We start from the raw sequence: 24,381 nt of genomic DNA, 5'->3' as shown, positions 1-24,381 counted from the left end.
CAGTAAATTATGTAGGATCTTAATTTGATCACTCTTTTGTTGATAAGAAACTTGTTATGGTTTAAAAAGTAGAAGTTTGTAACTTACACTTTAAAATGTCAGACTTGATTTGCCCTAATGAAAAATGTATCAACCTCTCCCCAAAAACTCCATTAATTATAATCCACATAATAATTACATGAAATTATTTTCCTGCTGTAGCAAACTGGCTCAAATTAAAATACTACATCTGTACAGTATCATACACTATACAGTACTAGTCAAAAGTTTGGACACACCTACTCACTCAAGGATTTTTCTTTATTTTTTACTATTTTCTACATTGTAGAATAATAGTGAAGACATCAAAACTATGAAATAACACACATGGAATCATGTAGTAACCAAACAAGTGTTAAACAAATCAAAATATATTTTATATTTGAGATTCTTTAAAGTAGCCACTCTTCGCCTTGATGACATCTTTGCACACTCTTGACATTCTCTCAACTGGAATGCATTTCAATTAACAGGTGTGCCTTTTTAAAAGTTAATTTGTGGAATTTCTTTCCTTCTTAGTGCATTTGAGCCAATCAGTTGTGTTGTGACAAGGTAGGGGTGGTGTACGGAAGAAAAAGACCAAGTCCATATTATGGCAAGAACAGCTCAAATAAGCAAAGAGAAACGACAGTCCATCATTACTTTAAAACATGAAGGTCAGTCAATGTGGAAAATGTCAAGAACTGAAAGTTTCTTCAAATGCAGTCACAAAAACCATCAAGCGCTATGCTGAAACTCGCTCTCATGAGGACTGCCACAGGAAAAGATGACCTAGAGTTACCTCTGCTGCAGAGGATAAGTTCATTAGAGTTACCAGAATCAGAAATTGGCAATTAACTGCACCTCAGATTGCAGCCCAAATAAATGCTTCACAGAGTTCAAGTAACAGACACATCTCAACATCAACTGTTCAGAGTAGACTGCGTAAATCAGGCCTTCATGGTCGAATTGCTGCAAAGACAACACTACTAAAGGACACCAATAAGAAGAAGTGACTTGCTTGGACCAAGAAACATGAGCAATGGACATTAGACCGGTGGAAATCTGTCCTTTGGTCTGATGAGTCAAAATTTGAGATTTTTGGTTCCAACCGCCGTGTCTTTGCGAGACGCAAAGAAGGTGAACGGATGATCTCTGCATGTGTGGTTCCCACCGTGAAGCATGAAGGAGGAGGTGTGATGGTGCTTTGTTGGTGACACTGTCTATGACTTATTTAGAATTCAAGGCACACTTAACCAGCATGGCTACCACAGCATTCTGCAGCGATACGCCATCCCATCTGCTTTACGCTTAGTGGGACTATCATTTGTTTTTCAACAGGACAATGATCCAAAACACACCTCCAGGCTGTGTAAGGGCTATTTGATCAAGAAGGAGAGTGATGAGCGCTGCATCAGATGACCTGGCTTCCACAATCACCCAACCTCAACCTAATTGAGATGGTTTGGGATGAGTTGGACCGTAGAGTAAAGGAAAAGCAGCCAACAACTGCTCAGCATATGTGAGAACTCCTTCAAGACTGTTGGGAAAGCATTCCAGGTGACTATCTCATGAAGCTGGTTGAGAGAATGCCAAGAGTGTGCAAGGCTGTCATCAAGGCAAAAGGTGGCTACTTTGAAGAATCTAAAATATAAAATATATTTTGATTTGTTTAACACTGTTTTGGTTACTACATGATTCCATATGTGTTATATCATAGTTTTGATGTCTTCACTATTATTCTACAATGTAGAAAATGGTAAAAATAAAGAAAAACCCTTGAGTGAGTACGTGTCTCCAAACTTCTGACTGGTACTGTATAACTTTGAGGAAGGTCCTTTCCTGTTTCAGCATGCCAATGCCGCCGTGCACAAAGCAAGGTCCGTACAGAAATGGTATTTCGAGATCGGTGTGGAAGAACTTGACTGGCCTGCACAGAGCCCTGACCTCAAATTTATCGAACGCCTTTGGGATGAATTGGAATGCCCAATGTGAGCCAGGCCTAATTGCCAAACATCAGTGCTCAACCTCACTAATGCTCTTGTGGCTGAATGAAAGCAAGTCCCTGCAGCAATGTTCCAACATCTATTGGAAAGCCTTCTCAGAAGAGTGGAGGCTGTTATAGTAGCAAAGAGGGAACCAACTCCATATTATAGCCCATGATTTTGGAATGAGATCTTCGACAAGCAGGTGTCCACATACTTTTGGTCATGTAGTGTATGTTTAAGGTCAGGTTATCAACTGTATAAAAAGGATGAATATTTACAATGCCATTATTTGACACAGAAATCAAAAACGTTGACGTCAATGGGTAAATGGAATAAAACATTCTGTCTGTGTGCCTTCTTTTGCAATTCATCATGATACAGTCTACTCACTGTCTGACAGCAATGTTTTCTTTCATTTCAGAGTATCCCTATTAAATATTGGCTACAGACCCAAAAAGGACCTTCATCCAGCATGTACATGTGCCTTTCCGTTGTATGAGTTCAGTTAGTTTGAGAAAGTCGGCCTACGGGCTATCCGGATCACATTGTATGTATTCAGTCCTGGTGCATCGAAGCCAGGGGACAGACCACGCTTGTCAAACACATAAAAGTTAAAGAGCTGCCCATCTTGGGCCTCAAGGGAGACTGAGGCGGTGCTGACCCGCAAAACACAGGGGTACTCCTTCTCAAACACCACCCTGAACACCCTGTCTACCAGGTAGTTCAGCTTGATTGTCCGATATCTCTCTGGGATCAGGTCCTCAATCTGGGGACCAAACTGCTGCATGATCAGAACACCGTCAACCCCAGCTTTGATCTCATAGAAGGTGATGTTTCCGTAAGTGAAGAAGCCTATGTAAGGGTCTGGATTAGGGGGAGGGATGAGGATCTTTTTGGCCTCCCGGAACACCCTCTCCATTGCGGGTATGATGTGACTGTAAACCTTGGCCACCACCTCCTGGTTTTGAGGTCTGGTGCCAGCCATCAGCACCACCAGGCCCAGCTTGAGCCTGGGCACCAGTGAGAAGGTGGCTGAGTAGCCATCCAGGTCTCCGTCTTTACGCAGCACCTCGTAGCCCAGCTGCTCATTCACCTCCCAAGGCGTGCCGGTGCGGTTGGCAAAGTAGTCCTTATCACAGCGGTACAGCGGGGTCAGCATGATCTTCAGGGTGTCGGGCTCCAGGAGCTTGCGGTGGTAGGCCCCCAGCAGCATCATGGCCAGCTTGGCAAGGTCAGCGGCAGTGGAGAACATCTGGCCTGAGGGGCGGTACCAGCCCAGGTCATACAGCGGTGCTGGCTGGCCACTGGAGTAGACGCCCACAGCCATCTGGCTTTGGATCCCTGGGGTGATGTCGAAGCCTGTGTCCTCCATCCCCAGCCGGTCCAGGATGTTATCATTGATCCAGCGCTGGTAGTCCAGGCCCACCACCTTCTCAGCCATAACGTGGGCCAGTAAGGAGAAGGCTAGGTTACTGTAGTGGCATCTGCAAAACACAGAGCAGCAGAGTGGGAAGTCACTGTGTTGCTGCATTGACCCTGCATTGACTTAAGCATCAATGCAGCCCACAGGGGTGACGTAATTAAACACCTGAGCCATCTATTTACATCCAAATGAGTGAAGCAAATACAGTTGAAGTCGGAAGTTTACATACACTTAGGTTGGAGTCATTAAAACTCATTTTTCAACCACTCCACAAATTTCTTTTTAACAAACTATAGTTTTGGCAAGTCGGTTAGGACAATTTTTCCAACAATTATTTACAGACAGATTATTTCACTTCTAATTCACTGTATCACAATTCCAGTGGGTCAGCAGTTAACTAAGTTGACTGTGCCTTTAAACAGCTTGGAAGATTCCATAAAATTATGTTATGGCTTTAGAAGCTTCTGATAAGCTAATTGACATAATTTGAGTCAATTGGAGGTGTACCTGTGGATGTTTTTGAAGGCCTACCTTCAAACTCAGTGCCTCTTTGCTTGGCATCATTGGAAAATGAAAATAAATCAGCCAAGACCTCAGAAAACAAATTGTAGACCTCCACAAGTCTGGTTCATCATTGGGAGCAATTTCAAACACCTGAAGGTACCACGTTCATCTGTACAAACAATAGTACGCAAGTATAAACACCATGGGACCACACAGCCGCCATACCGCTCAGGAAGGAGACGCGTTCTGTCTCTTAGAGATGAACGTACTTTGGTGCGAAAAGTGCAAATCAATCCCAGAAGAACAGCAAAGGACCTTGTGAGGATGCTGGAGGAAACGGATACAAAAGTGTCTATATCCACAGTAAAACGAGTCCTATATCGACATAACCTGAAAGGCCACTCAGCAAGGAAGAAGCCACTGCTCCAAAACCGCCATAAAAAAGCCAGACTATGGTTTGCAACTGCACATGGGGACAAAGATCGTACTTTTTGGAGAAATGTCCTTTGGTCTGATGAAACAAAAATAGAACTGTTTGGCCATAATGACTATCGTTATGTTTGGAGGAAAAAGGGGGAGGCTTGCAAGCCAAAGAAAACACCATCCCAACTGTGAAGCACGGGGGTGGCAGCATCATGTTATGGGGGTGCTTTGCTATAGGAGAGACTGGTGCACTTCACAAAATAGATGGAATCATGAGGATCCATTATGTGGATATATTGAAGCAACATCTCAAGACATCAGTCAGGAAGTTAAAGCTTGGTTGCAAATGGGTCTTCCAAATTGACAATGACCCCATGCATACTTCCTAAGTTGTGGCAAAATGGCTGAGATGGCTGAGTTGGACCGACAACAAAGTCAAGGTCTTATAATCCTATAGAAAATTTGTGGTTAGAACTGAAAAAGCATGTGCAAGCAAGGAGGCCTACAAACCTGACTCAGTTACACCAGCTCTGTCATGAGGAATGGGCCAAAATTCACTTAACTTATTGTGGGAAGCTTGTGGAAGGCTACCTGAAGCGTTTGACCCAATTTAAAACAATTTAAAGGCAATGCTACCAAATACTAATTGAGTTCATGTAAACTTGTGACCCACTGGAAATGTGATGAAATAAATAAAAGCTGAAATAAATCATTCTCTCTACTATTATTCTGACATTTCACATTCTGACAGGTAATTTTTACTAGGATTAAATGTCAGGATTTGTGAAAAACTGAGTTTAAATGTATTTGGCTAAGGTGTATGTAAACTTCCGACTTCAACTGTAGGTTCCATTATATTACAAAAGGCAAATATCGAGTGAGTTTTAAATGGCACAAGGACACACACAACATTTGAATGATTAAAATGCTGGGAATGATGGGAATGACTAAGGCCTTACTTGGTGCCAGGGTCTGCAACAAGGACATCATCTTGCAGCAGATTCACTGCAGCCTGTGTTTTCCCCTTCCACAGCAGGTTAGTGGCTCTTAGTCTTCTGGGTAGACCTGCATGTGAAAATAAAATGCATTAATTTAGCTACTATGACAAATGAAGCTCAAGCCAATTGCAATTCATTTGAACCGAAACAGGGTCCTCAACTGTTATTCTAACATGTCATCTGTTTGGAGTGTCTTTGATCGTTTAATTAAATGTACAGCTCAGAAATCAGTGTCAATGTCTGGTCTAAAACATTTAATACTGTCCTCTATGAATTATTGAGTTCAACTTTCATGCCTCAATGATCAAAGTGTGAACCTCATATTGACATAATCAAATCAAACCTGTTTGAAAGCAAGGTATTGTAGGTTTTTTTTCAATTCAGTGTCGCCCATCAATGAGTGTGACTCATTGTCCCTTAGCCCTTCACATGATCTATTTCTGATGATAAGCAGATGCAGTGATAATCTAAACCATTTCTGTTACATCAGAGGTGTTTACCACCTCAGAAGGCAATTCAGCAACCTGCTTAGAGGTGACAGAGTTTGCGGTATTGTGGCATTTGAATTTAATCAATAAATAGGACCATGAACATCACATTAAAATGTCTATTTTGCTCATAATAACATGATACTTTTAAACATTGTAGCTGAGTACATTAGGCACATAACTGGTTCCAGCTGATAGTCTTTTAATGGGTTGGCATGACATTAGTTCCAATCCCAGGAGGGAGGGGAGGGGTATGAGGTTTGTATCTTACCTGAGAGCTGGCTAGCCATCCTGCGCAGAGTGACAGAGGAGGAGCGGATCTGAACCTCTCCACTATCCAGGAAGATCAGGCCGTCTGTCACATACTTGAGCTCAGAGTCCCGTGACTTGCCCAGAGGGTTTTTAATGGTGAAGTTATCCACATATTTCTCCAGAGGGTCATCCAGAGAGGTTATCTTCCCATCGTCCCACAGCCTGTACAGCATCAGCGTTGGGAAGATCTTGGAAAGGCTGGCAATCCTGTAGGGCATCAAACAGGAATTGACTACTACTGTATCACCCTGATTTCTGGCCAAAACTTTTTTTTAAATCATTTCAACAAACAGTAAGACAAGCACACACTAATGATTAGAGTACTATTCTTCCTTTCAGAGGATGTACTTACCCTAACATCCTTTCATTTTCACATGCACTCTCCAAACCTTTCTACACTGAGGCTTTTGACCTCACAACGTTTTCTCTGCCTCATAGCCCAGACATTTCTGCCTCACACCCCAGACATTGACATGCTATATATCTATTTAAGGCCCGTGCTGACAACACTCAAGACAGATGAAAACATAATGACGAATGACTCATACATAGTTAAAGACATTGATCAGTATTCAATCAAAATGTGCATGGCTGGCAATAGCACTGCACTCGACTTTTACAAGTAATTTACCCTTGAACCGATATACACACAGTTTACCGTGAATATGATCTCCACAAACATCAGTAAATTGCCTTTGAATTGTAGATTGTGCAATGGGCTTGTCAACAACACTGTTCTGATTGAATCCCGGCGGCACATTTTCAAGACAATTTCAGGCTCAAACTCATTGCTGAAATGGCAACATACCACAAATCAGAAAAATTACAGCAGTGTTCACATAACACTTCAAGTCCACTATAAGCGTTGCGTTGCTTTGCCAGTAGCAAAGCAATGCCAGAGTGCATTGTTTTGAGAGCGGAGGAGAAAAGGGGAAGAGCATCTTTATTCTGTTTTTACCTACTGTACTGTACCATATTCATCAATTGTGTGTGAGTACAATAGCTTTGGTCCAGTTTTTCGCAAGCACTCTTAAAATGTTGCTAGTGGGTGATCCTCTATTTACATGTTGCTTTTGTTTACATTGTGAATAAAGTCAATGTAGCTAGCTAGACTTTCTGCTAGCTAGTAGCTTCTTGACTTCATAAATCTTAGTAAAATAGCCAGTGGTGTCTAGTGGAGGCCACATGCAACCAAAATGAATTTTATTTCTCTATATTTCAATTCACAAGATAGAATGAATGCACTCCTCAGCCGTAAAAAATATAACCTCTGCGATACTTGGGCTTTAACGCTGCTTTGGAAGTGACGCAACGAGAGCGCAACATACGCAGTATACAGTAACAGCTTTCAATGATTTCAAATGAACAGCTGATGTGTGACGGCAACGCCAGATGCCCGATGGCTGTAATGTAGCAGGGCCGTAAGTGGGGCCTTCACTCTTATTAGTATTCCATAGCAACACCTCCAACCCTCCATAGATTTATAAAGATAGTGTATACCCCCTAAATCACAGGACTCCATCAGGAAGCAGACTTCTCAGCTTTGATTTGTGAATAGAGGATGCAAGCAATAAGAAATATGAATTATTATGTCAAACATTTGTCATATCTTTGTATTTGTATTTATTATGGATCAGCATTAGCTGCTCCCAAGGCAACAGCTACTCTTCCTGGGGTCCAGCAAAAATTAAGGCAGTAATATATATTATAATAAACATTTTAACATCAAAATACATTTTACAACAGATGTCACAATACATTAAGTGTGTGCCCTCCAGCCACTACAACACATACTCCAGTTGTACTTGTGTGTAGTGTGTATGTTATGTATATTTGTGCGTTTGTACCTGTGTGTGTGACCACAGTCCTCACTGTTCCATAAGGTGTCTTTTTGTCTGATTTTACTGCTTGTGTGAGTTACTTGATGTGGAATAGAGTTCCATGTAGCCATGGCTCTATGTAGTACTGTATGCCTCCCATAGTCTGTTCTGGACTTGGGGACTGTGAAGAGACCTCTGGTGGCATGTCTTGTGGGGTATGCATGGGTGTCCGAGCTGTGTGCTAGTAGTTTAAACAGACAACTTGGTGCGTTCAACATGTCAATATTTCTTACAAAAACAAGTAGTGATGAAGTCAATCTCTCCTTTACTTTGAACCATGATAGACTGAAATGCATATTATTAATGTTAGCTCTACGTGTACATTTAAGGTCCAGCCGTGCTGCCATGTTCTGGGACAGTTGTAATTTTCCCAAGCCCCTCTTCGTGGCACCTGACCACATGACTGGGTAATAGTCCAGGTGCGACAAAACTAGGGCCTGTAGGACCTGGCTTGTTGATAGCGTTGTTAAGAAGGCAGAGCAACACTTTATTATGGACAGACCTCTCCCCATCTTAGTTACTGGTGTATCAATATGTTTTGACCATAACAGTTTACAATCCAGGGTTACCCCAAGCAGTTTAGTCTCCTCAACTTGCTCAATTTCCACATTATTAATTACACGATTTAGTTGAGGTTTAGGGTTTAGTGAATGATTTGTCCCAAATACTGTACAATTCTTTTAGTTTCTGAAATATTTAGGACTAACTTATTTCTTGGCACTCATTCTGAAACTGACTGCAGCTCTTTGTTAAGTGTTGTAGTGATTTCACTTGCTGTGGTATCTGACGTGTATAGTGTTGAGTAATCCGCATACATAGACACACAGACTTTACTCAGAGCCAGTGGCAGGTTGTCATGATCCCTCCAGAACTTTCATCACGCACACCTGGCCCTATTCCCAGTGATCAGTAATTGTATAAGTGTGTCCTTGGTTTACCATTGTCCTGTCGATTATTGTTACTATGTCTGTTGGTGCGTGTGAGTACCTGTGCTGTGTGTTTTGGGCTTTCGTGCCATTGTGTATTGCGCAGATGATTACGGGTCTCGTCCCGTGTGTTAATCATTGTGCGCTTGTGTTATTTATTCGAGGTACTCCTCGCTCTTTTGTTTGGGTTTCAACCCTGTGTTTTGTATAGTGTTTGTTCGGTCTTCGTCCCTGTGCCTTTACACTGGGACGAATTCAAAGGCAATTTACTTATGTTTGTAATTTGGTGTATAATAAAAAAATCGATTACGCATTCCTGCACCTGCCTCCCGACCCTTCATACCAACGTGACACAGGTCATTATTAAAGATTGAAAAACATAAGACAGCTGTCCTGGGGAATGCCTGATTCTACCTAGATTATGTTGGAGAGGCTACCATTGAAGAACACCCTCTGTGTTATGTTAGGCAGGTAACTCTCAATCCACAATATAGAAGGGGGTGTAAAGCCATAACATACGTTTATCCATGATCGATAATGTCAAAAGCTGCAATGAAGTCTAACAATGCAGCTCCCACAATCTTTTTATTATCAATTTCTCTCAGCCAATCATCAGTCATTTGTGCAAGTGCCGTGCAGGTTGAATGCCCTTCCCTGAAAGTCTGTTAATTTATTTACTGTAAAATAGCATTGCATCTGGTCAAACACATTTTTTCCCAAAAGTTTACTAAGGGTTGGTAACAGGTTGATTGGTCGGATATTTGAGCCAGTAAGGGTGCTTTACTATTCTTGGGTATCAGAATGACTTTTGCTTCCCTCAAGGCCTGAGGACACACACTTTTTTGTAAGCTTAGATTGAAGAGATGGCAAATAAGAGTGGCAAAATCATCCACTATCATTCTCAGACTCTGCCGCCTCATGATACAGTCATGACCAAAATTATTGGCAGCCTTGATAAGATTAGCAAAAAAGACTGTATAAATTAAGTAATATAATACTGTTAAATAAAATATGTATATAAATGGAGGAAATTATATTATTTTATACAAATACAATTGCTCAGAGAACTAGTTTAGTTGCTCAGAGAACTAGTTTTTCTCAACAAGATAGGGGTCAACATTATTGGTACCCCTGGTTTCAATACTCCGGCACCCTTCCCTTGTGAGAATAACGGCACTGGGCCTTTTTCTAAAATGTTTTATGAGACTGGAGAACACTTTGGGAGGGATTTTAGACCATTCCTCCATACAGAAACTTTGAAAATCTTTGATATCCTTCATCTGTGGCCATTGCAAAATGTAACCATTCCTTTGTGGAATTTGATGTGTGCTTGGGGGTATTGTCTTACTGCCAAGTTTTACAACTGAGCAAGAGGACAAGTACATTTGAGTGTCTAGTTTGAGAAACAGACACCTCACAAGTCCTCAACTAGCAGCTTCATTAAATAGTACCCACAAAACACCAGTCTCAACATCAACAGTGAAGAGGCGACTCCGGGATGCTGGCCTTCTAGGCAGAGTTGCAAAGAAAAAGCCATATCTCAGACTGGCCAATAAAAAGAAAATATTAAGATGGGCAAAAGAACACAGACACTTGACAGAGGAACTCTGGCTAGAAGGCCAGCATCCCAGAGTTGCATCTTTACTGTTGACCTTGAGACTGGTGTTTTGCGGGTACTATTTAATGAAGCTGTTGAGGATTTGTGAGGCATCTGTTTCTCAAACGAAATCAAATCAAATGTATTTATATAGCCCTTCTTACATCAGCTGATATCTCAAAGTGCTGTACAGAAACCCAGCCTAAAACCCCAAACAGCAAGCAGTGCAGGTGTAGAAGCACGGTGGCTAGGAAAAACTCCCTAGAAAGGGCGAGCAACTAGACTCTCTAATGTACTTGTCCTCTTGCTCAGTTGTGCACCGAGGCCTCCCACTCCTCTTTCTATTCTGGTTAGAGCCAGTTTGTGCTGTTCTGTGAAGGGAATAGTACACAGCGTTGTACGAGATCTTCAGTTTCTTGGCAATTTCTCGCATGGATTACCTTCATTTCTCAGAACAAGAATAGATTTTGAGCCTGTAATCGAACCCACAAATGCTGATGCTCCAGATACTCAACTAGTCTAAAGAAGGCCAGTTGTATTGCTTCTTTAATCAGAACAACCATTTTCAGCTGTGCTAACATAATTGCAAAAGGGTTTTCTAATAATCAATTAGCCTTTTAAAATGATCAACTTGGATTATCTAACACAATGTAGATAATCCATAAATAATCTGCCGTTTCCAGCTACAATAGTCATTTACAACATTATCAATGTCTACACTGTATTTCTGATCAATTTGATATTTTAATGGATATAAAAATAAAAAAAATATTTAAAAAACAAGGGGATTTCTAAGTGACCCCAAACTTTTGAACGGTATTGTATGAGTGTAACCAGGGTGAGATATTGTACCTTTTCTTTGATACACAGCAATGTTATTTTCCCTCTTCCTCCCAATGTTATTTTCCCTCTTCCTCCCAATGTTATTTTCCCTCCTCCTCCCAATGTTATTTTCCCTCTTCCTCCCAATGGTATTTTCCCTCCTCCTCCCAATGTTATTTTCCCTCCTCCTCCCAATGTTATTTTCCCTCTTCCTCCCAATGGTATTTTCCCTCCTCCTCCCAATGTTATTTTCCCTCCTCCTCCCAATGGTATTTTCCCTCCTCCTCCCAATGGTATTTTCCCTCCTCCTCCCAATGTTATTTTCCCTCCTCCTCCCAATGTTATTTTCCCTCCTCCTCCCAATGGTATTTTCCCTCCTCCTCCCAATGTTATTTTCCCTCTTCCTCCCAATGGTATTTTCCCTCCTCCTCCCAATGGTATTTTCCCTCCTCCTCCCAATGTTATTTTCCCTCCTCCTCCCAATGTTATTTTCCCTCCTCCTCCCAATGGTATTTTCCCTCCTCCTCCCAATGTTATTTTCCCTCCTCCTCCCAATGTTATTTTCCCTCCTCCTCCCAATGTTATTTTCCCTCTTCCTCTTAATGTTACTTCCCCTGAATGTCACTTCCACTCGGATTGTAGGTGTTTCAACAATAAACGCTATGACAGTATCTCTATCAGCAAGAGAATAGAATGATTGGTGCAGTTACATAAAAATCCCTGCACATGCCTGTACAATACCACACAAACGACTGAAAAGACTGCATTATTTGTCTACCACATATGGTTCGAGTTAGCAAAATACACATAACTGGAAGTTGAGCATCAGCGAATGTGGACTTCTGTTGGTCAGTAATGACAGCTGTACTCTGAAGCGAGAATACCCACAACTACAGGGCCCATGGTGCTAAAAGGCTCCATAGTGGTGTAGTGGCTAACTGTGTCAGAGGCTGATTGACATGTTACATGTATGCCTTTTTTAAGAGCAGTAAGGCAGCTTCGACGGATAGGACATTCACATACTCTGAGCACGTACTGTAGTACGTCATACATATGGACAACAGAACTACACGCATGCCCCTGAATTAAGAAATGTATAAGAAAGGGCTAAGGGTGCTTATCATTAATGACCATCATGCCAACACCACAAGCTTCAACTTTGTAGGAGTCTTAAACATGTGGTGATTTGGGTCATAAACAGACCTGGCTTTGTCATCCCCCTTTAGGGCCCAAAAAGCCCTGAGATCTATGCTGCTCGCCTGTATATGGTGTACTCATTGGGAGGAGCTGAGAGTGGGTCACTTCTGTTCCTCTTGCCAAAGTTACCAGTCCACAGAACGGTGTTGTTGAAAATCACAATGGCCGACAAAGAGGGAAGACTAGTAGGATTGATGATTTGGCGCAGCAGTGTGTCCACCTGAGTGAGAACATAATATCAGTATTTACTGTATATCGAATAATATTCATAGTTCTACAGTAGTTTCAGTAAACAAGAAGTTAAAAAGTTAAAAGTTGGGTATAAAAGATTTGAAGGCACTCTGGACAAAAATACTGCCTACTGATTTGTTGTGATGGAAGTGATTTCAATGTCAAGGTTTGGCAGATGCTGAACATACTCTGTTTTGACATGGTCAATCTTCTGTTCTGTATAAAAGATATAAGGAGTTCTAATGTGTTTTTATCATTCTGAGGACATTGTTAATGTCCAACGGAAATGTAATCTCATCCATAACAGACTGCTGCTGTACAGCAGACTGCTATACAGATTCTCAATTTGAGACAGTTTGCTACAGAAGGAAAACAATCCTGCAGCAGTAGGAAATGTGAATTATTATGTGGATTATAATTCATGGACATTTTTGTAGGGATTGAAAATTTTTTTGGGGGGAAAATCAAGTCTGAAATTTCTAAGTGGAAATTAAAACCCTTTTTAAACATCAAATACACTACAAGTTTAAAATGTCCTGCATTGCAGGAAAGTTCTCCTGCAACTGGGTGATCAAATTAAGATCCTACATCTGTATGGAGATGTGCTGGGACTGATAGGACTGATAGGACTGTTTGTCAAATGCCCTTCACTGTCTGAATAATATCAATCCAGGAACTGGTCACGTCCACATCTGTTGCCAGAGGCTTCATGCAAAAGGACACTTTCTTTATCAATTATATTGCTCTGCATGGTAATACAGCCCCTCATGTCTAGGCAATTGTTGTCAAGCATCACTAACACATGTTCCCTGTTCTTAGTTGGACAAGAGCATAATGTGGATAGTCTGTGAATGGCCCAAGGGAGCTCTTACCTTTTCCAGTGCCTCTTTCAGAGTAGGGATAGGGTGCTCGAGGGGGAGAGGCTCAGGGAAGCGTGGGCACATCCGTTCTGATTTGGCATTGCCTCCCATGCTCTCATCTGGCAGAGAGACAGAAGAAGGGGAAATTAAGTGTCACGAAGGTGATTAATTCTGAACACACTATGAATTTTGAATGAGCAGTTAACGAAGACTTTCATTTAACTAACTACACAGGATTTGATCTAGTCTTTATAGTTCATAGAGTTACTATGGTAAACAGGCCCCCTAGGCCTAGAGTATGTTCTGATCCAGTACCAGATCATAAAGGCATGGTGTGCTACTGAAATAATACATGTGTAAGAAACAGCCCTTCAGTTAAAGAATGCAACTAAAGCCTAGGAGTAAAGCTGACCGCTAAATTTGAACCATTGATTACATTTTATATGTCCCCAAAATATTACTTTCTCAAATGGTTGCAACAGAAACTTTTAGCAAAGAAGAAATAAAGGATAAAGTACAGATGTGTCATCTTAATGGGACCCCTATTGTTACAGGAGGAAAATGCAGTACAGTAGCATCTCTGACTGATCACACCTTCAGCACTCCAGTAGGTTGGTTCCCGATGAGCACAGTCTGTCTTTAACATTCTAATCTATTCACCACCCACAGAAAACAGCAAATTGGATTTAAGATCACACCTCCGACACTGGACACAGACGTTAGTTCAACGTCTAGTTTTGATTTACATTTGGTTGAGTTGTCAACTATTGTGAATTCATTGTGAAATCAGCAAAACATTTCACCATGTCATTGAATTTAGGTTCAAAGTTTGGTGAAAAAAATACTAAATGCCCTCACAATGATGACTTTTGCAAGTATAATGGGTTTTTCACGTTGACTCAACGTCATCACATTGGTTTTTGGGGTTGAAATTACGTGGAAACAAAGTTGATTCAACCAGTTTTTGCCTAGTGGTTAGCCTCATATGGGTCCCAGGCAAATAAATCAATTCTGAAGCAAGAACTGCCATGTGTGTTGGAACTTTTTTCCCTGAAACAATGGACTTCCTTCTTGATTTCTACAGGTTTCTTTGTGTGCAAAATCTCCTATTGTATGAATCAACGTTAATGCAGGGGAAGCAGGAGCTACTGGTATAATTATAATCTCTGATTAATCTTAACCCATTTACCTCAGATACAGTGTAACAAAGCCACAAGAGATTGACAGGCTGAAGTGTTTAGAGTGAATCAACGCTGTTCACTGTATAATATGTTGAATTTCTTCATGTCCTGCCATTGTTTTTAGTTTGGTTCTATGTTTTCTTGAACAAGGTTGAATGCAGGGAGTGAGCCTTACTTGGCAGTAACTTTGGGATCTGGTACTGCCAGAGGAAGCATCCTGTCATGACCAGAGAGAGCAACAGGAAGAACACCATGCCCAGCTGAGTCCACTTCACCTTCATCTTCTTGGTCTTGGTGAGCCCCTCTATAGCAGCAGCCGGGGAAAGCTAAAACCCACACACACACGCGCACGAGCACGGTTAGGGATGGGCCTTTAGAATGCTAAGAGATGCTGAGAAACAAAGAGTTTGATAATATAGCAAATGTACTTTCATAACATTTGTGAGCTAACTTGCTAATTTACATACACAATTTAGATAGCAATCACAACCAAGACTACTTACCACTTGATGCTTTAAAAGGCAAGCAAAATATAATAAAACTATCTTTCTCTCACTGAATCAGCATCTGAACAATGCACTCAGCATCGTGGAGACAACTCCCAAATTCCAATAGTGGTTGATGTTCTTCCCTGAAGGTTTTACTGTACAGGGGTATGGCACAGACATGGCTTCCCATTCCTATATCTCCTCACTGACCATTCCATAATCCTGGCCATCAGCACTCCTCTGACAATAACATTTCCTCTCCGACAACCACGGGCCTCTGACATCATAATCCACAGATTTACTCCACTAAAGCCCATCTCAGCGGGAGGGGAAATCTTAATCTCTAATCCCCCACAAATCAGTTCACTTCAGTCCCGTTTGCACCACTTTTGGGACCTACCAAGTAGTCCCTTCTGAAAAACATGGCGTCTACTCAACCCTTACAGGAGGAGGGCATGTTGGCCTTATGAGGCACCTTTAGCGGAAACATGAGTTGACAAGGAAAATCACATGGGCACACAAAGTTAGAGCGCTCCAGTGGACTAATATGTTAACAGAGGACACTGCCTGAGACAGCCTAGGAAGGAATACAATTATCTCGCTCTTTCCCATAGCTAACAGTCACGCAACACACACACCGTACACATGGGCTGCATCCTTTAAAGTACAACTTTGCATAAAGTGTGTGTTCCATGGCTATGATTCATTAATTGATTAATTGATCTCTTCATGTGGCTCAGGCCTAAGATTATTGTATCAGGTGTCAGTGGGCCAATTGTGGGCCTGAGCCTGCTGGGGGGAGACAGGTGGAAAATGAATGGACTTTGTGTTTGCATTAGACTTAGCTCAATAATCAATAAAATAATGAATGTGCTTGTAATCAATTAGGAATTCATGTTTACCTGGTTGTATCTATTTAAGTGTATTTTCATTCGTTTAACCTTTCCTTTAATGTTTAAACGGACTGGATGTTTTAATTAAATATATCATTGTTTTGATTTGATTTGATCAAACAGGGAATGAGCTTTCCTAAGAGAGTAAGCAGAAATCAAAGATTTCAAGCATTTCTCAAGGTTTAGTAAAAGGTAGAACTTATATAATACCCGACATCAAAAATGTGTCTTCCTCAGCGATTACCACTTCTTTCATAGAGGGGACTTAAGTTTCATCACATTTGAAGTGAATCATTCTATATTTCTACATTCAGCTAGATTATGCCTGTTCTCTTAGCTGTGGAAGGCTGTGAACTATTGGAGGCCCAGTAATGTATTCTGATATACATAGGACTAATGCTACAGAGAGAAAGAACATGTTAAAGTAAGCTGGAGTTGATCCTGGTTGCATAACCAGCTGATGGCTGTGGAACAAGCAGCTGTCCCATTTGGACAGAGTTGTGGTGAGTAAGCGACGCAGAATCAGATAAGCTCCAGCGCATACACACACATGACTTGCAGTCTCCCATTAAGGAAGTCAAATCAAATTGTATTTGTCACGTGCTTCATAAACAACAGTGAGACGTACAGGTCCCTTTCCAACAACGCACAGTTAAAGATAAAGATGTAAAAAAAAAAATAATAATACAGAGTGAATAATGAATAACAATAACGAGTAAAAAAAACATGTCTATTTACAGGGAGTACCAGTACCGAGTCGATGTGCAGTGGTATGAGGCAATTGAAGTAGCTATGTACATATACTGTAGGTAGGGGTTAAGTGACTTGGCAACAGAATAGATAAAAGACAGCAGCAGTAGAGTACAGTATGTGGTGAGTGTGAAAGTGTGCGTGTGCGCGTGTGCGTGTGGCATCAGTATGCATGTGTGCGTGTTTTGTGTGTGTGTGGGCGTATGTAGTATGTGTGTAGTGATGTCAGTGTAAGTATGTGTGAGTGTGTGTAATGTTGTGTATAAGCCATTACCTGCTGAGGCTGAACTCCATCCATAGACATCTCTCTCAGGACTTTACTGCCTGTCTTCCCCATTACTCATGTGCAAGAAACATGAAAGGATGTCTACAGGATCTTTTATGAAGGAGAGATATAAAGTAAAGACATCACTATATCACCTGTATGATGGATGTACAGTACATTAACGTAGGTGTATGGCAAGACATTTAGAGGATAACTTTTATAAATCATTCAAGACATCCAATAAAAAAAACATTGGAAAACAGAGCAGATTAAATATGCAAAAAAATAGATAAACACATCAAAAAATATAGTAAGGCAGGCCTTATCAAAGTGAACATTGAAAGGGAAAGGGAAAGGGGGATACCTACTCAGTTGTACAACTGAATGCATTCAACTGAAATGTGTCTTCCGCCTTTTACCCAACCCCTCTGAAGACATCTCATCTAGACTTCCTCTTTGTTTCTGAAAGTGTGAAGAGTGCATATGTGCAGTCTGCCATGAGAATATTAGAATTATACTGTAGCTGACAAAGTCACTCCAGACATTGCTCCAAGCTGCCAAGCTTACTGAAAGAACTGAACTTATGTCTCGGCATAGAACAGCTCCCAGGTGCTAACATACTGTTGATAAACACCCCTGTTGTTAGTGATGCAATTCACAGGTTTCATGATGGTGCCATAGGTCAACCCTTCTTTCATTAATTTCCTCTTATGGCCTTGGATTGTCTTCTTAATGAAGCCATTGAAAACATTTATCTGAGGTAAAACTGGTAAATTACATGCTTGAGTGCTAACCAGATGCACCATAATTTTCAAGCTAATATTTTTAAGTGGATCTCGGGACTCACCAAACCAAGGCATATAATTCAACAACATTATGACTCTGAGGTATGAGTCATATTACATAATACATCTTCATGTATTGGGTGATTGGGTATTATTGTCATGTGTGTGAGACAAAACTATGTTTTCCAGCACTGGATATGGACAGTTTGTTTGAGTTTCTAAATTAGTTGCAAAACAAGCTTGCAACATTTTGTACTTTAATATTTGTTGAATCCTGTAAACGATAGGCAGCAAAATGACACTTCAGGTGAACCTGTTCATGAAGCATATACAAAAAAGGGTACAACGGCAAGGTAACTTCTTGCTTGTCTCATATATCAACACACACATACAGTATCAACAGGCTGGGATGGGATGATTCACATTGGAATAGATTAGGTTACATGCGCAAAGAAAGGGCTTTTGGTACATCTTGTGCTTGCCAATAAAACATATAGCCTACTGCACTGAACAGTTGAAACCTTTTGCATATTGACTTGTCTCCAATTCAGCATGAAATCCTGTTGATGGCCGATATTGGTTTAACTACTTATACTGTCCAGGCATTGCTTGAAATGTATTCCTCTCCAGTGTGTTTTAGTCTGTAGTTTTAAGGTGTTCAATAATTTATCTCACAGATGTTCTACTTGAGCCTCTAAGCTCATATCCAAAGGAATCATTTAGTCTTGGTGAGCCCCTCTATAATAATTTAGTTATACATAATGTTTACGCAATTACCGTGCAAGCAGGATTGGCAGCAGCCAAGTTACAGTATATGATGTCATATTGATGTAACATCGACAACATAACGGGTTCAACAATTTGAACAAAAGTTCAGATTTAAAAGTAACACTTCAGATACTGTTATTTGTTTAACTGACGTCATTCACAGATCATGCTTTGCATTCCAATTGAATATAAGTAAGTAGAGCGCTGCTCACTGAAAGGCTTAGGTCTATTCCTACAAGGAAATATGATGAACAGGGCATGTGCACAGCATCTCACATAATCCTATTCATGCTGTTGAGAAGAATAGCCCATTAAGGAGCACATGCAGAAGCCATGTGATGGGATGATTACAAAGGAATGCATTTTCTTTCTAGCTACAAAGTGTTTTGATAGAGGTCCATGCCATTAAACATTATTAATAAAGTAATGTACCCACTATTAAATTAATTCTATGAAACTATGAATTCATGCTTTAGTGATGTCTTATTAACCATCAATCACTGAGTCGCTGACAAGACATGCTTCTGTAAGTTTACTGATTTGTGATGGCAAAAGTAGGTGTTCTACTTTCTAGAAACATGTTTTTTTTTATTATTGTATAATTATTAATCAACTCACATAGTTTCAATCTTTGTTTAGTTGGATTTACATTTTCTCCTGGCAAAATGTCTTTGACAATCTATAATAAATGCCTTGAAATGTTCACTCCTCATTTGGCAAACATGAGTACACCAGCATGCTAAATGTACAATGTTTTATTCAGACTGGCTATCTGATTAACTTTAATTTGCATTTTAATCTAAATCTATTCATGTCTGTGTGCACTTTCACATTATCCAACCTAAATGTTCAAGACAGTATACTGATTATCAAAACATATAGCAAAAATATACTATGTGAATAATAACCACATGCTCCTTTGAATTATAAGAGCATCGGCTAAATTACTAAAATGTAAATGTAAATAAACCTCCAACTGCTGCACTGACTGAAATGTTCTCTGTATAGTGTACATTTTTTTAAACACTGAAGACAGTGTTTTTGTTTTTTAGATAAAAACACATTTTCAAAGTCTACATCATGTACTGTTTATCATCATGTACACATGTATCAAACATAATATGATATGCATTGAATAAATATCCATCTACTACATCCAATAAATGAACACAATTTATATAAAAAATATAATATATTTTTCTAGATTATGAAATATAACCATACAGACCTTTTTTCCTGACAAACATTACGGCAACAAACCTTTCTTGTTGTAAGACACCAACAACCTTAGATAAAGTATTTATTCATGTCCATAAAACATCCAAACCCATCAATTCTGCATGAACTTACCACAAATCTGGATTCTGGGTAGGTCTTTACCCTCTTTTACCAGAACAGAAATGTACAGTATTCCTGTGCTGTTGTCTCTGTGTGTGTTTGGAAGATCACTGCAGCATCCTGACAAATGTTGGTATCATGGCCATAGCTAAATCCTGCTTGTATCAAACTCAGGACCCAGGATCTTGGATTAACTGCCACAGCCATCAGTGACATCTGCCAGGCTGGGAAAATGGGTGCCCCTGCAGTAGGATAATTTGTGGTAGAGTTAGTGTGTGAGTGATTGTGTGCTGTATGTGTTGTGGGTTTGTTGGTGTGTTGGTATGTGTCTGTCTATGTCAATAAGAAAATATGTTTCTAAGTGTGAGTTTTGCGATGGATTAAAAGTCCACCCAATAAAGGGCCACTCTGGGCAACTAAAAGGGATGGATATTATTTCACAGTACCTGGAGAGTTCATGCCAGTCATTAGAGAAGATTGTATGGTCATTGAATCCAGTGAGTTACAGGTGTTACTGTGTCACTGTAATGTAATCTGTTGATAGGAAAAAAGGATATTATAATTTCCCCCATTGATTAGACCTGTAAATTAAGCAAGACTGAATATGCAAAAAGCAGTATACTCCTTGACTCAAATGTATGTGGACTGGATTAGTGTTATTCACAACAAACAAGCACACAGTAGGTAATCATGCCATTCAGAAACTAGAACAGACCGATTATGTTTCTTTTTTGGTTATATGCAAGGTCTGACTTATTTATCCCTGTTGCTATGATTTTCAGTTGGATAAGAAAAATAGAGGCATCTGTTTGCAGGTCAAATGCATGTTAATCAGTGGTGATGATGTCAGATAACAGACAACACATCAGAACAAACATGGAACTGCATGTTCTGAAATCAGAAACTCTTCCCATGACAACCTCTGACTTATTGAACATCTTTTAAATTATGTTTACACTGAAATCAAATGAAAACCCTTTTGCCATTGAGGACAGGTTCCAGTCTTTCCTGTAACATGCCACACGTGGCTTGATGTCTGGTGGAAAAGGAGTGGGATCATTTCATGAGCAGTGGCGGTTCTAGACCATTTCAACTGGGGGGCCAAGCAGGGGCCAGTTGTACTGTTAGAGGGGCCAGTTACGTTAGATGTTATTGTTGTCATATTGTTTTCTTCACTGCATTGCAGGCATTAGCAGGCAAAAGACCATGTTCATAATCATCATCTTTGCCACTGTCTAATAACGGATGTAAAAAAAAGAACGATAGCAAAAATTAGTTGCGTAAAAATGATTTCATACTCCACATTTATGGGGGCCACAAGGGGGTCCAAAATTGTTGTCACAGGAGCACTGGCCCCCCCTGGTCCGCTCGTTGAACATCTCATTCCATAATCATGGGCATTAATATGGAGTTGGTCCCCCTTTGCTGTTATAACAGCTTCCATTCTTCTGGGAATGCTTTCCACTAGATGCTGGAACATTGCTGCAGCTTCCATTCAGCCACAAGAGCATTAGTGAGGTCAAGCACTGATGTTGGGTGACTAGGCTTGGCTCGCAGTCGGCGTTCCAATTCATCCCAAAAGTGTTCGATGGGGTTGAGGTCAGGGCTCTGTGCAGGCCAGTCAAGTTCTTCCACACTGATCTCAACAAATCCTTTCTGTGTGGACTTCGCTTTTTGCACGGGGGCATTGTCATGCTGAAATAGGAAAAGGTCTTCCCCAAACTGTTGCCACAAAGTTGGAAGCACAGAATCGTCTAGAATGTCATTGTATGCTGCAGCATTAAGATTTCCCTTTACTGGAACTAAGGGGCCTAGCCCGAACCATGAAAAACAGCCCCAAACCATTATTCCTCCTCTACCAAACTTTACAGTTGGCGCAATGCATTGGGGCAGGTGGCGTTCTCCTGGCATCCGCCAAATCCAGATTCGTCTGTCGGACTGTCAGATGGTGAAGCGTAATTCATCACTTCAGAGAACGTGTTTCCACTGCTCCAGAGTTCAATGGCGGCGAGCTTTACAAAACTCCAGCCGACGCTTGGCATTGCTCATGGTGATTTTAGGCTTGTGCGGCTGTGCGGCTGTGCGGCCATGGAAACCCATTTCATGAAGCTTCCGACGAACAGTTCCTGTGCTGACGTTGCTTCAGAGGCAGTTTGGAACTCAGTAGTGAGTGTTGCAACTGAGGACAGACGATTTTTATGAGCTACACGCTTCAGCAATCGGCGGTCCCGTTCTGTGAGCTTGTGTGGCCTACCACCTCATGGCTGAGCCGTTGTTGCTCCTAGACATTTCCACTTCACAATAACAGCACTTACAGTTGACCGGGGCAGCTCTAGCAGTGCAGAAATTTGACAAACTGTCTTGTTGGAAAGGTGGCATCCTATGACAGTGCCATGTTAAATAGCTGAATCCACTCATTTGAAGGGGTGTGTCACAGGTGTCAAAATGAGTAGACCAAGGTGCAGCATGGAATATGTTCATCTTGTGGTTTAATGAAAAATGAACACTTTACAAATTAAACAAAAATGACAGCCGACAGTTCCGTCAGGTACTTACAACTAAACGGAAAACAACTACCCACAAAAAACTACGGAAAAACAGGCTGACTAAGTATGGCTTCCAATCAGAGACAACGATAGTGTCACGTCCTGACCAGTAAGGGGTCATTTTGTTATGATAGTTTGGTCAGGGCGTGGCAGGGGGTGTTTGTTTTGTGTGTTTTGGGGTTTTTGGTTTGATCTATGTTATTCTATTTCTATGTGTAAATATCTAGTTTTTCTGTTTCTATGTTGGAATTGTTTGGGGTTGGTCTCTAATTGGAGGCAGCTGAATCTCATTGCCTCTGATTAGAGACCATATTTATGTAAGGGTTTTCTCATTGTGTTTTGTGGGTGGTTAATTTCTGTTTTGTATTACTTACCTGACAGATCTGTTTGGCTGCCGTTATTGGTTTCTTTGTTTCAGTGTTCAGATCAAAATAAATACATGATGAGCACTAACCACGCTGCGCCTTGGTCTACTCCTTCAGACGGCCATTACAGAACCACCCACCACAAGAAGACCAAGCAGTGTGGAAAAGAGGACTGGACTTGGGAGGACATCCTGGATGGCAAGGGATCCTACACGTGGGAAGATATCCTGGCCGGAAGGGATCGCCTCCCATGGGAACAGGTGGAGGCAGCCAGGAGAGTGGAGGCAGCAGGAAGGAAGGCCCACCGGCAATGTTATGAGGGAACACGGCTGGCAAGGAAGCCTGAGAGGCAGCCCCAGAATGTTTTTTTTTGGGGGGGGGGGGGGCACTGGGGAGTTGGGGTAAGTCAGGCAATAGACCTGAGCCAACTGCTCGTGCTTATTATGGGGAGCGTTTGGTGTGGAGAGTACCGTACTATGTGGAAGTGCGCACGGTCTCGCCCATCCGCACGCACAGTCCGGTGCGGTCGATACCAGCCCCCCGCAAGTGCCGTGCTAGAGTGGGCATCCAGCCAGGGAGAAGTGCGCCGGCGCAGCACATCTGGCCACCAGTGCGTCTCCTAGGCCCAGGCTACCCTGCGCCTGCTCTATGCACGGCAGCCATCATTCCTCAGCACAGCCCAGTTCGCCCTGTGCCAGCACTCTGCCCGTGCCGGGCTACAGTAACAACTCAGCCAGGACGGGTTGTGCAGGCCGTGCGCTCCAGACCGCCAATGTGTCTCCTAGGCCCAGGCTACCCTGCGCCTGCTCTACGCACGGCAGCCATCATTCCTCAGCACAGCCCAGTTCGCCCTGTGCCAGCACTCCACCCGTGCCGGGCTACAGTAACAACTCAGCCAGGACGGGTTGTGCAGGCCGTGCGCTTCAGACATCCAATGCGTCTTCAAGACCCGGTCTATCCTGTGCCTGCGCCCAGAGCCAGGCCTCCTGCATGTCTCCCCAGCCTGGTGAGTCCTGTGCCTGCTCCCAGAGCCAGGCCTCCTGCAAGTCTCCCCAGTCTGATGAGTCCTGTGCCTGCGCCCAGAGCCAGGCCTCCTGCATGTCTCTCCAGCCTGGTGAATCCTTTGCCTGCTCCCAGAGCCAGGCCTCCTGCATGTCTCCCCAGTCTGGTGAATCCTGTGCCTGCTCCCAGAGCCAGGCCTTCTGCATGTCTCCCCAGCCTGGTGCGTCCTGTGCCTGCACCCAGAGCCAGGTCTCCTGCATGTCTCTCCAGCCTGGTGAATCCTGTGCCTGCTCCCAGAGCCAGATAGACACCTGCAGATAGACACCTGCCTCT

At 41.8% G+C, this 24,381-nt stretch overlaps 1 protein-coding gene across 1 annotated transcript; it reads right to left on the bottom strand.

Moving 5' to 3' along the window:
• Positions 1-1,765: 1,765 nt before the first annotated feature.
• Positions 1,766-20,364, bottom strand: LOC123723819 (beta-lactamase-like protein 1). Its single transcript, XM_045691731.2, has 8 exons — positions 20,148-20,364; positions 17,254-17,355; positions 15,024-15,174; positions 13,680-13,786; positions 12,639-12,796; positions 6,114-6,361; positions 5,316-5,421; positions 1,766-3,490 (listed from the first exon to the last, which is right to left on the bottom strand). The coding sequence occupies exons 2-8, from the start codon at positions 17,314-17,316 to the stop codon at positions 2,512-2,514; spliced, it is 1,812 nt and encodes a 603-aa protein (XP_045547687.2). The 5' UTR covers positions 17,317-17,355; positions 20,148-20,364; the 3' UTR covers positions 1,766-2,511.
• Between the last annotated feature and the right edge of the window lie 4,017 nt (positions 20,365-24,381).

This window comes from Salmo salar, chromosome 12 (genome assembly GCF_965601325.2).
Source record: "Salmo salar chromosome 12, fSalSal1, whole genome shotgun sequence".
Classification (NCBI taxonomy): domain Eukaryota; kingdom Metazoa; phylum Chordata; class Actinopteri; order Salmoniformes; family Salmonidae; genus Salmo; species Salmo salar.
This window is presented reverse-complemented; position numbering and strand designations above follow the sequence as displayed.

Coding starts and splice junctions, on each gene's coding strand:
- LOC123723819 (XM_045691731.2), bottom strand. CDS start 17,316: ATGGGGAAGACAGGCAGTAAAGTCCTGAGAGAGATGTCTATGGATGGA. Junction 12,797..13,679: donor TGAAAGAGGCACTGGAAAAG/GTAAGAGCTCCC, acceptor GTTCTCACTCAG/GTGGACACACTGCTGCGCCA. Junction 3,491..5,315: donor GTTGCAGACCCTGGCACCAA/GTAAGGCCTTAG, acceptor TGTGTTTTGCAG/ATGCCACTACAGTAACCTAG.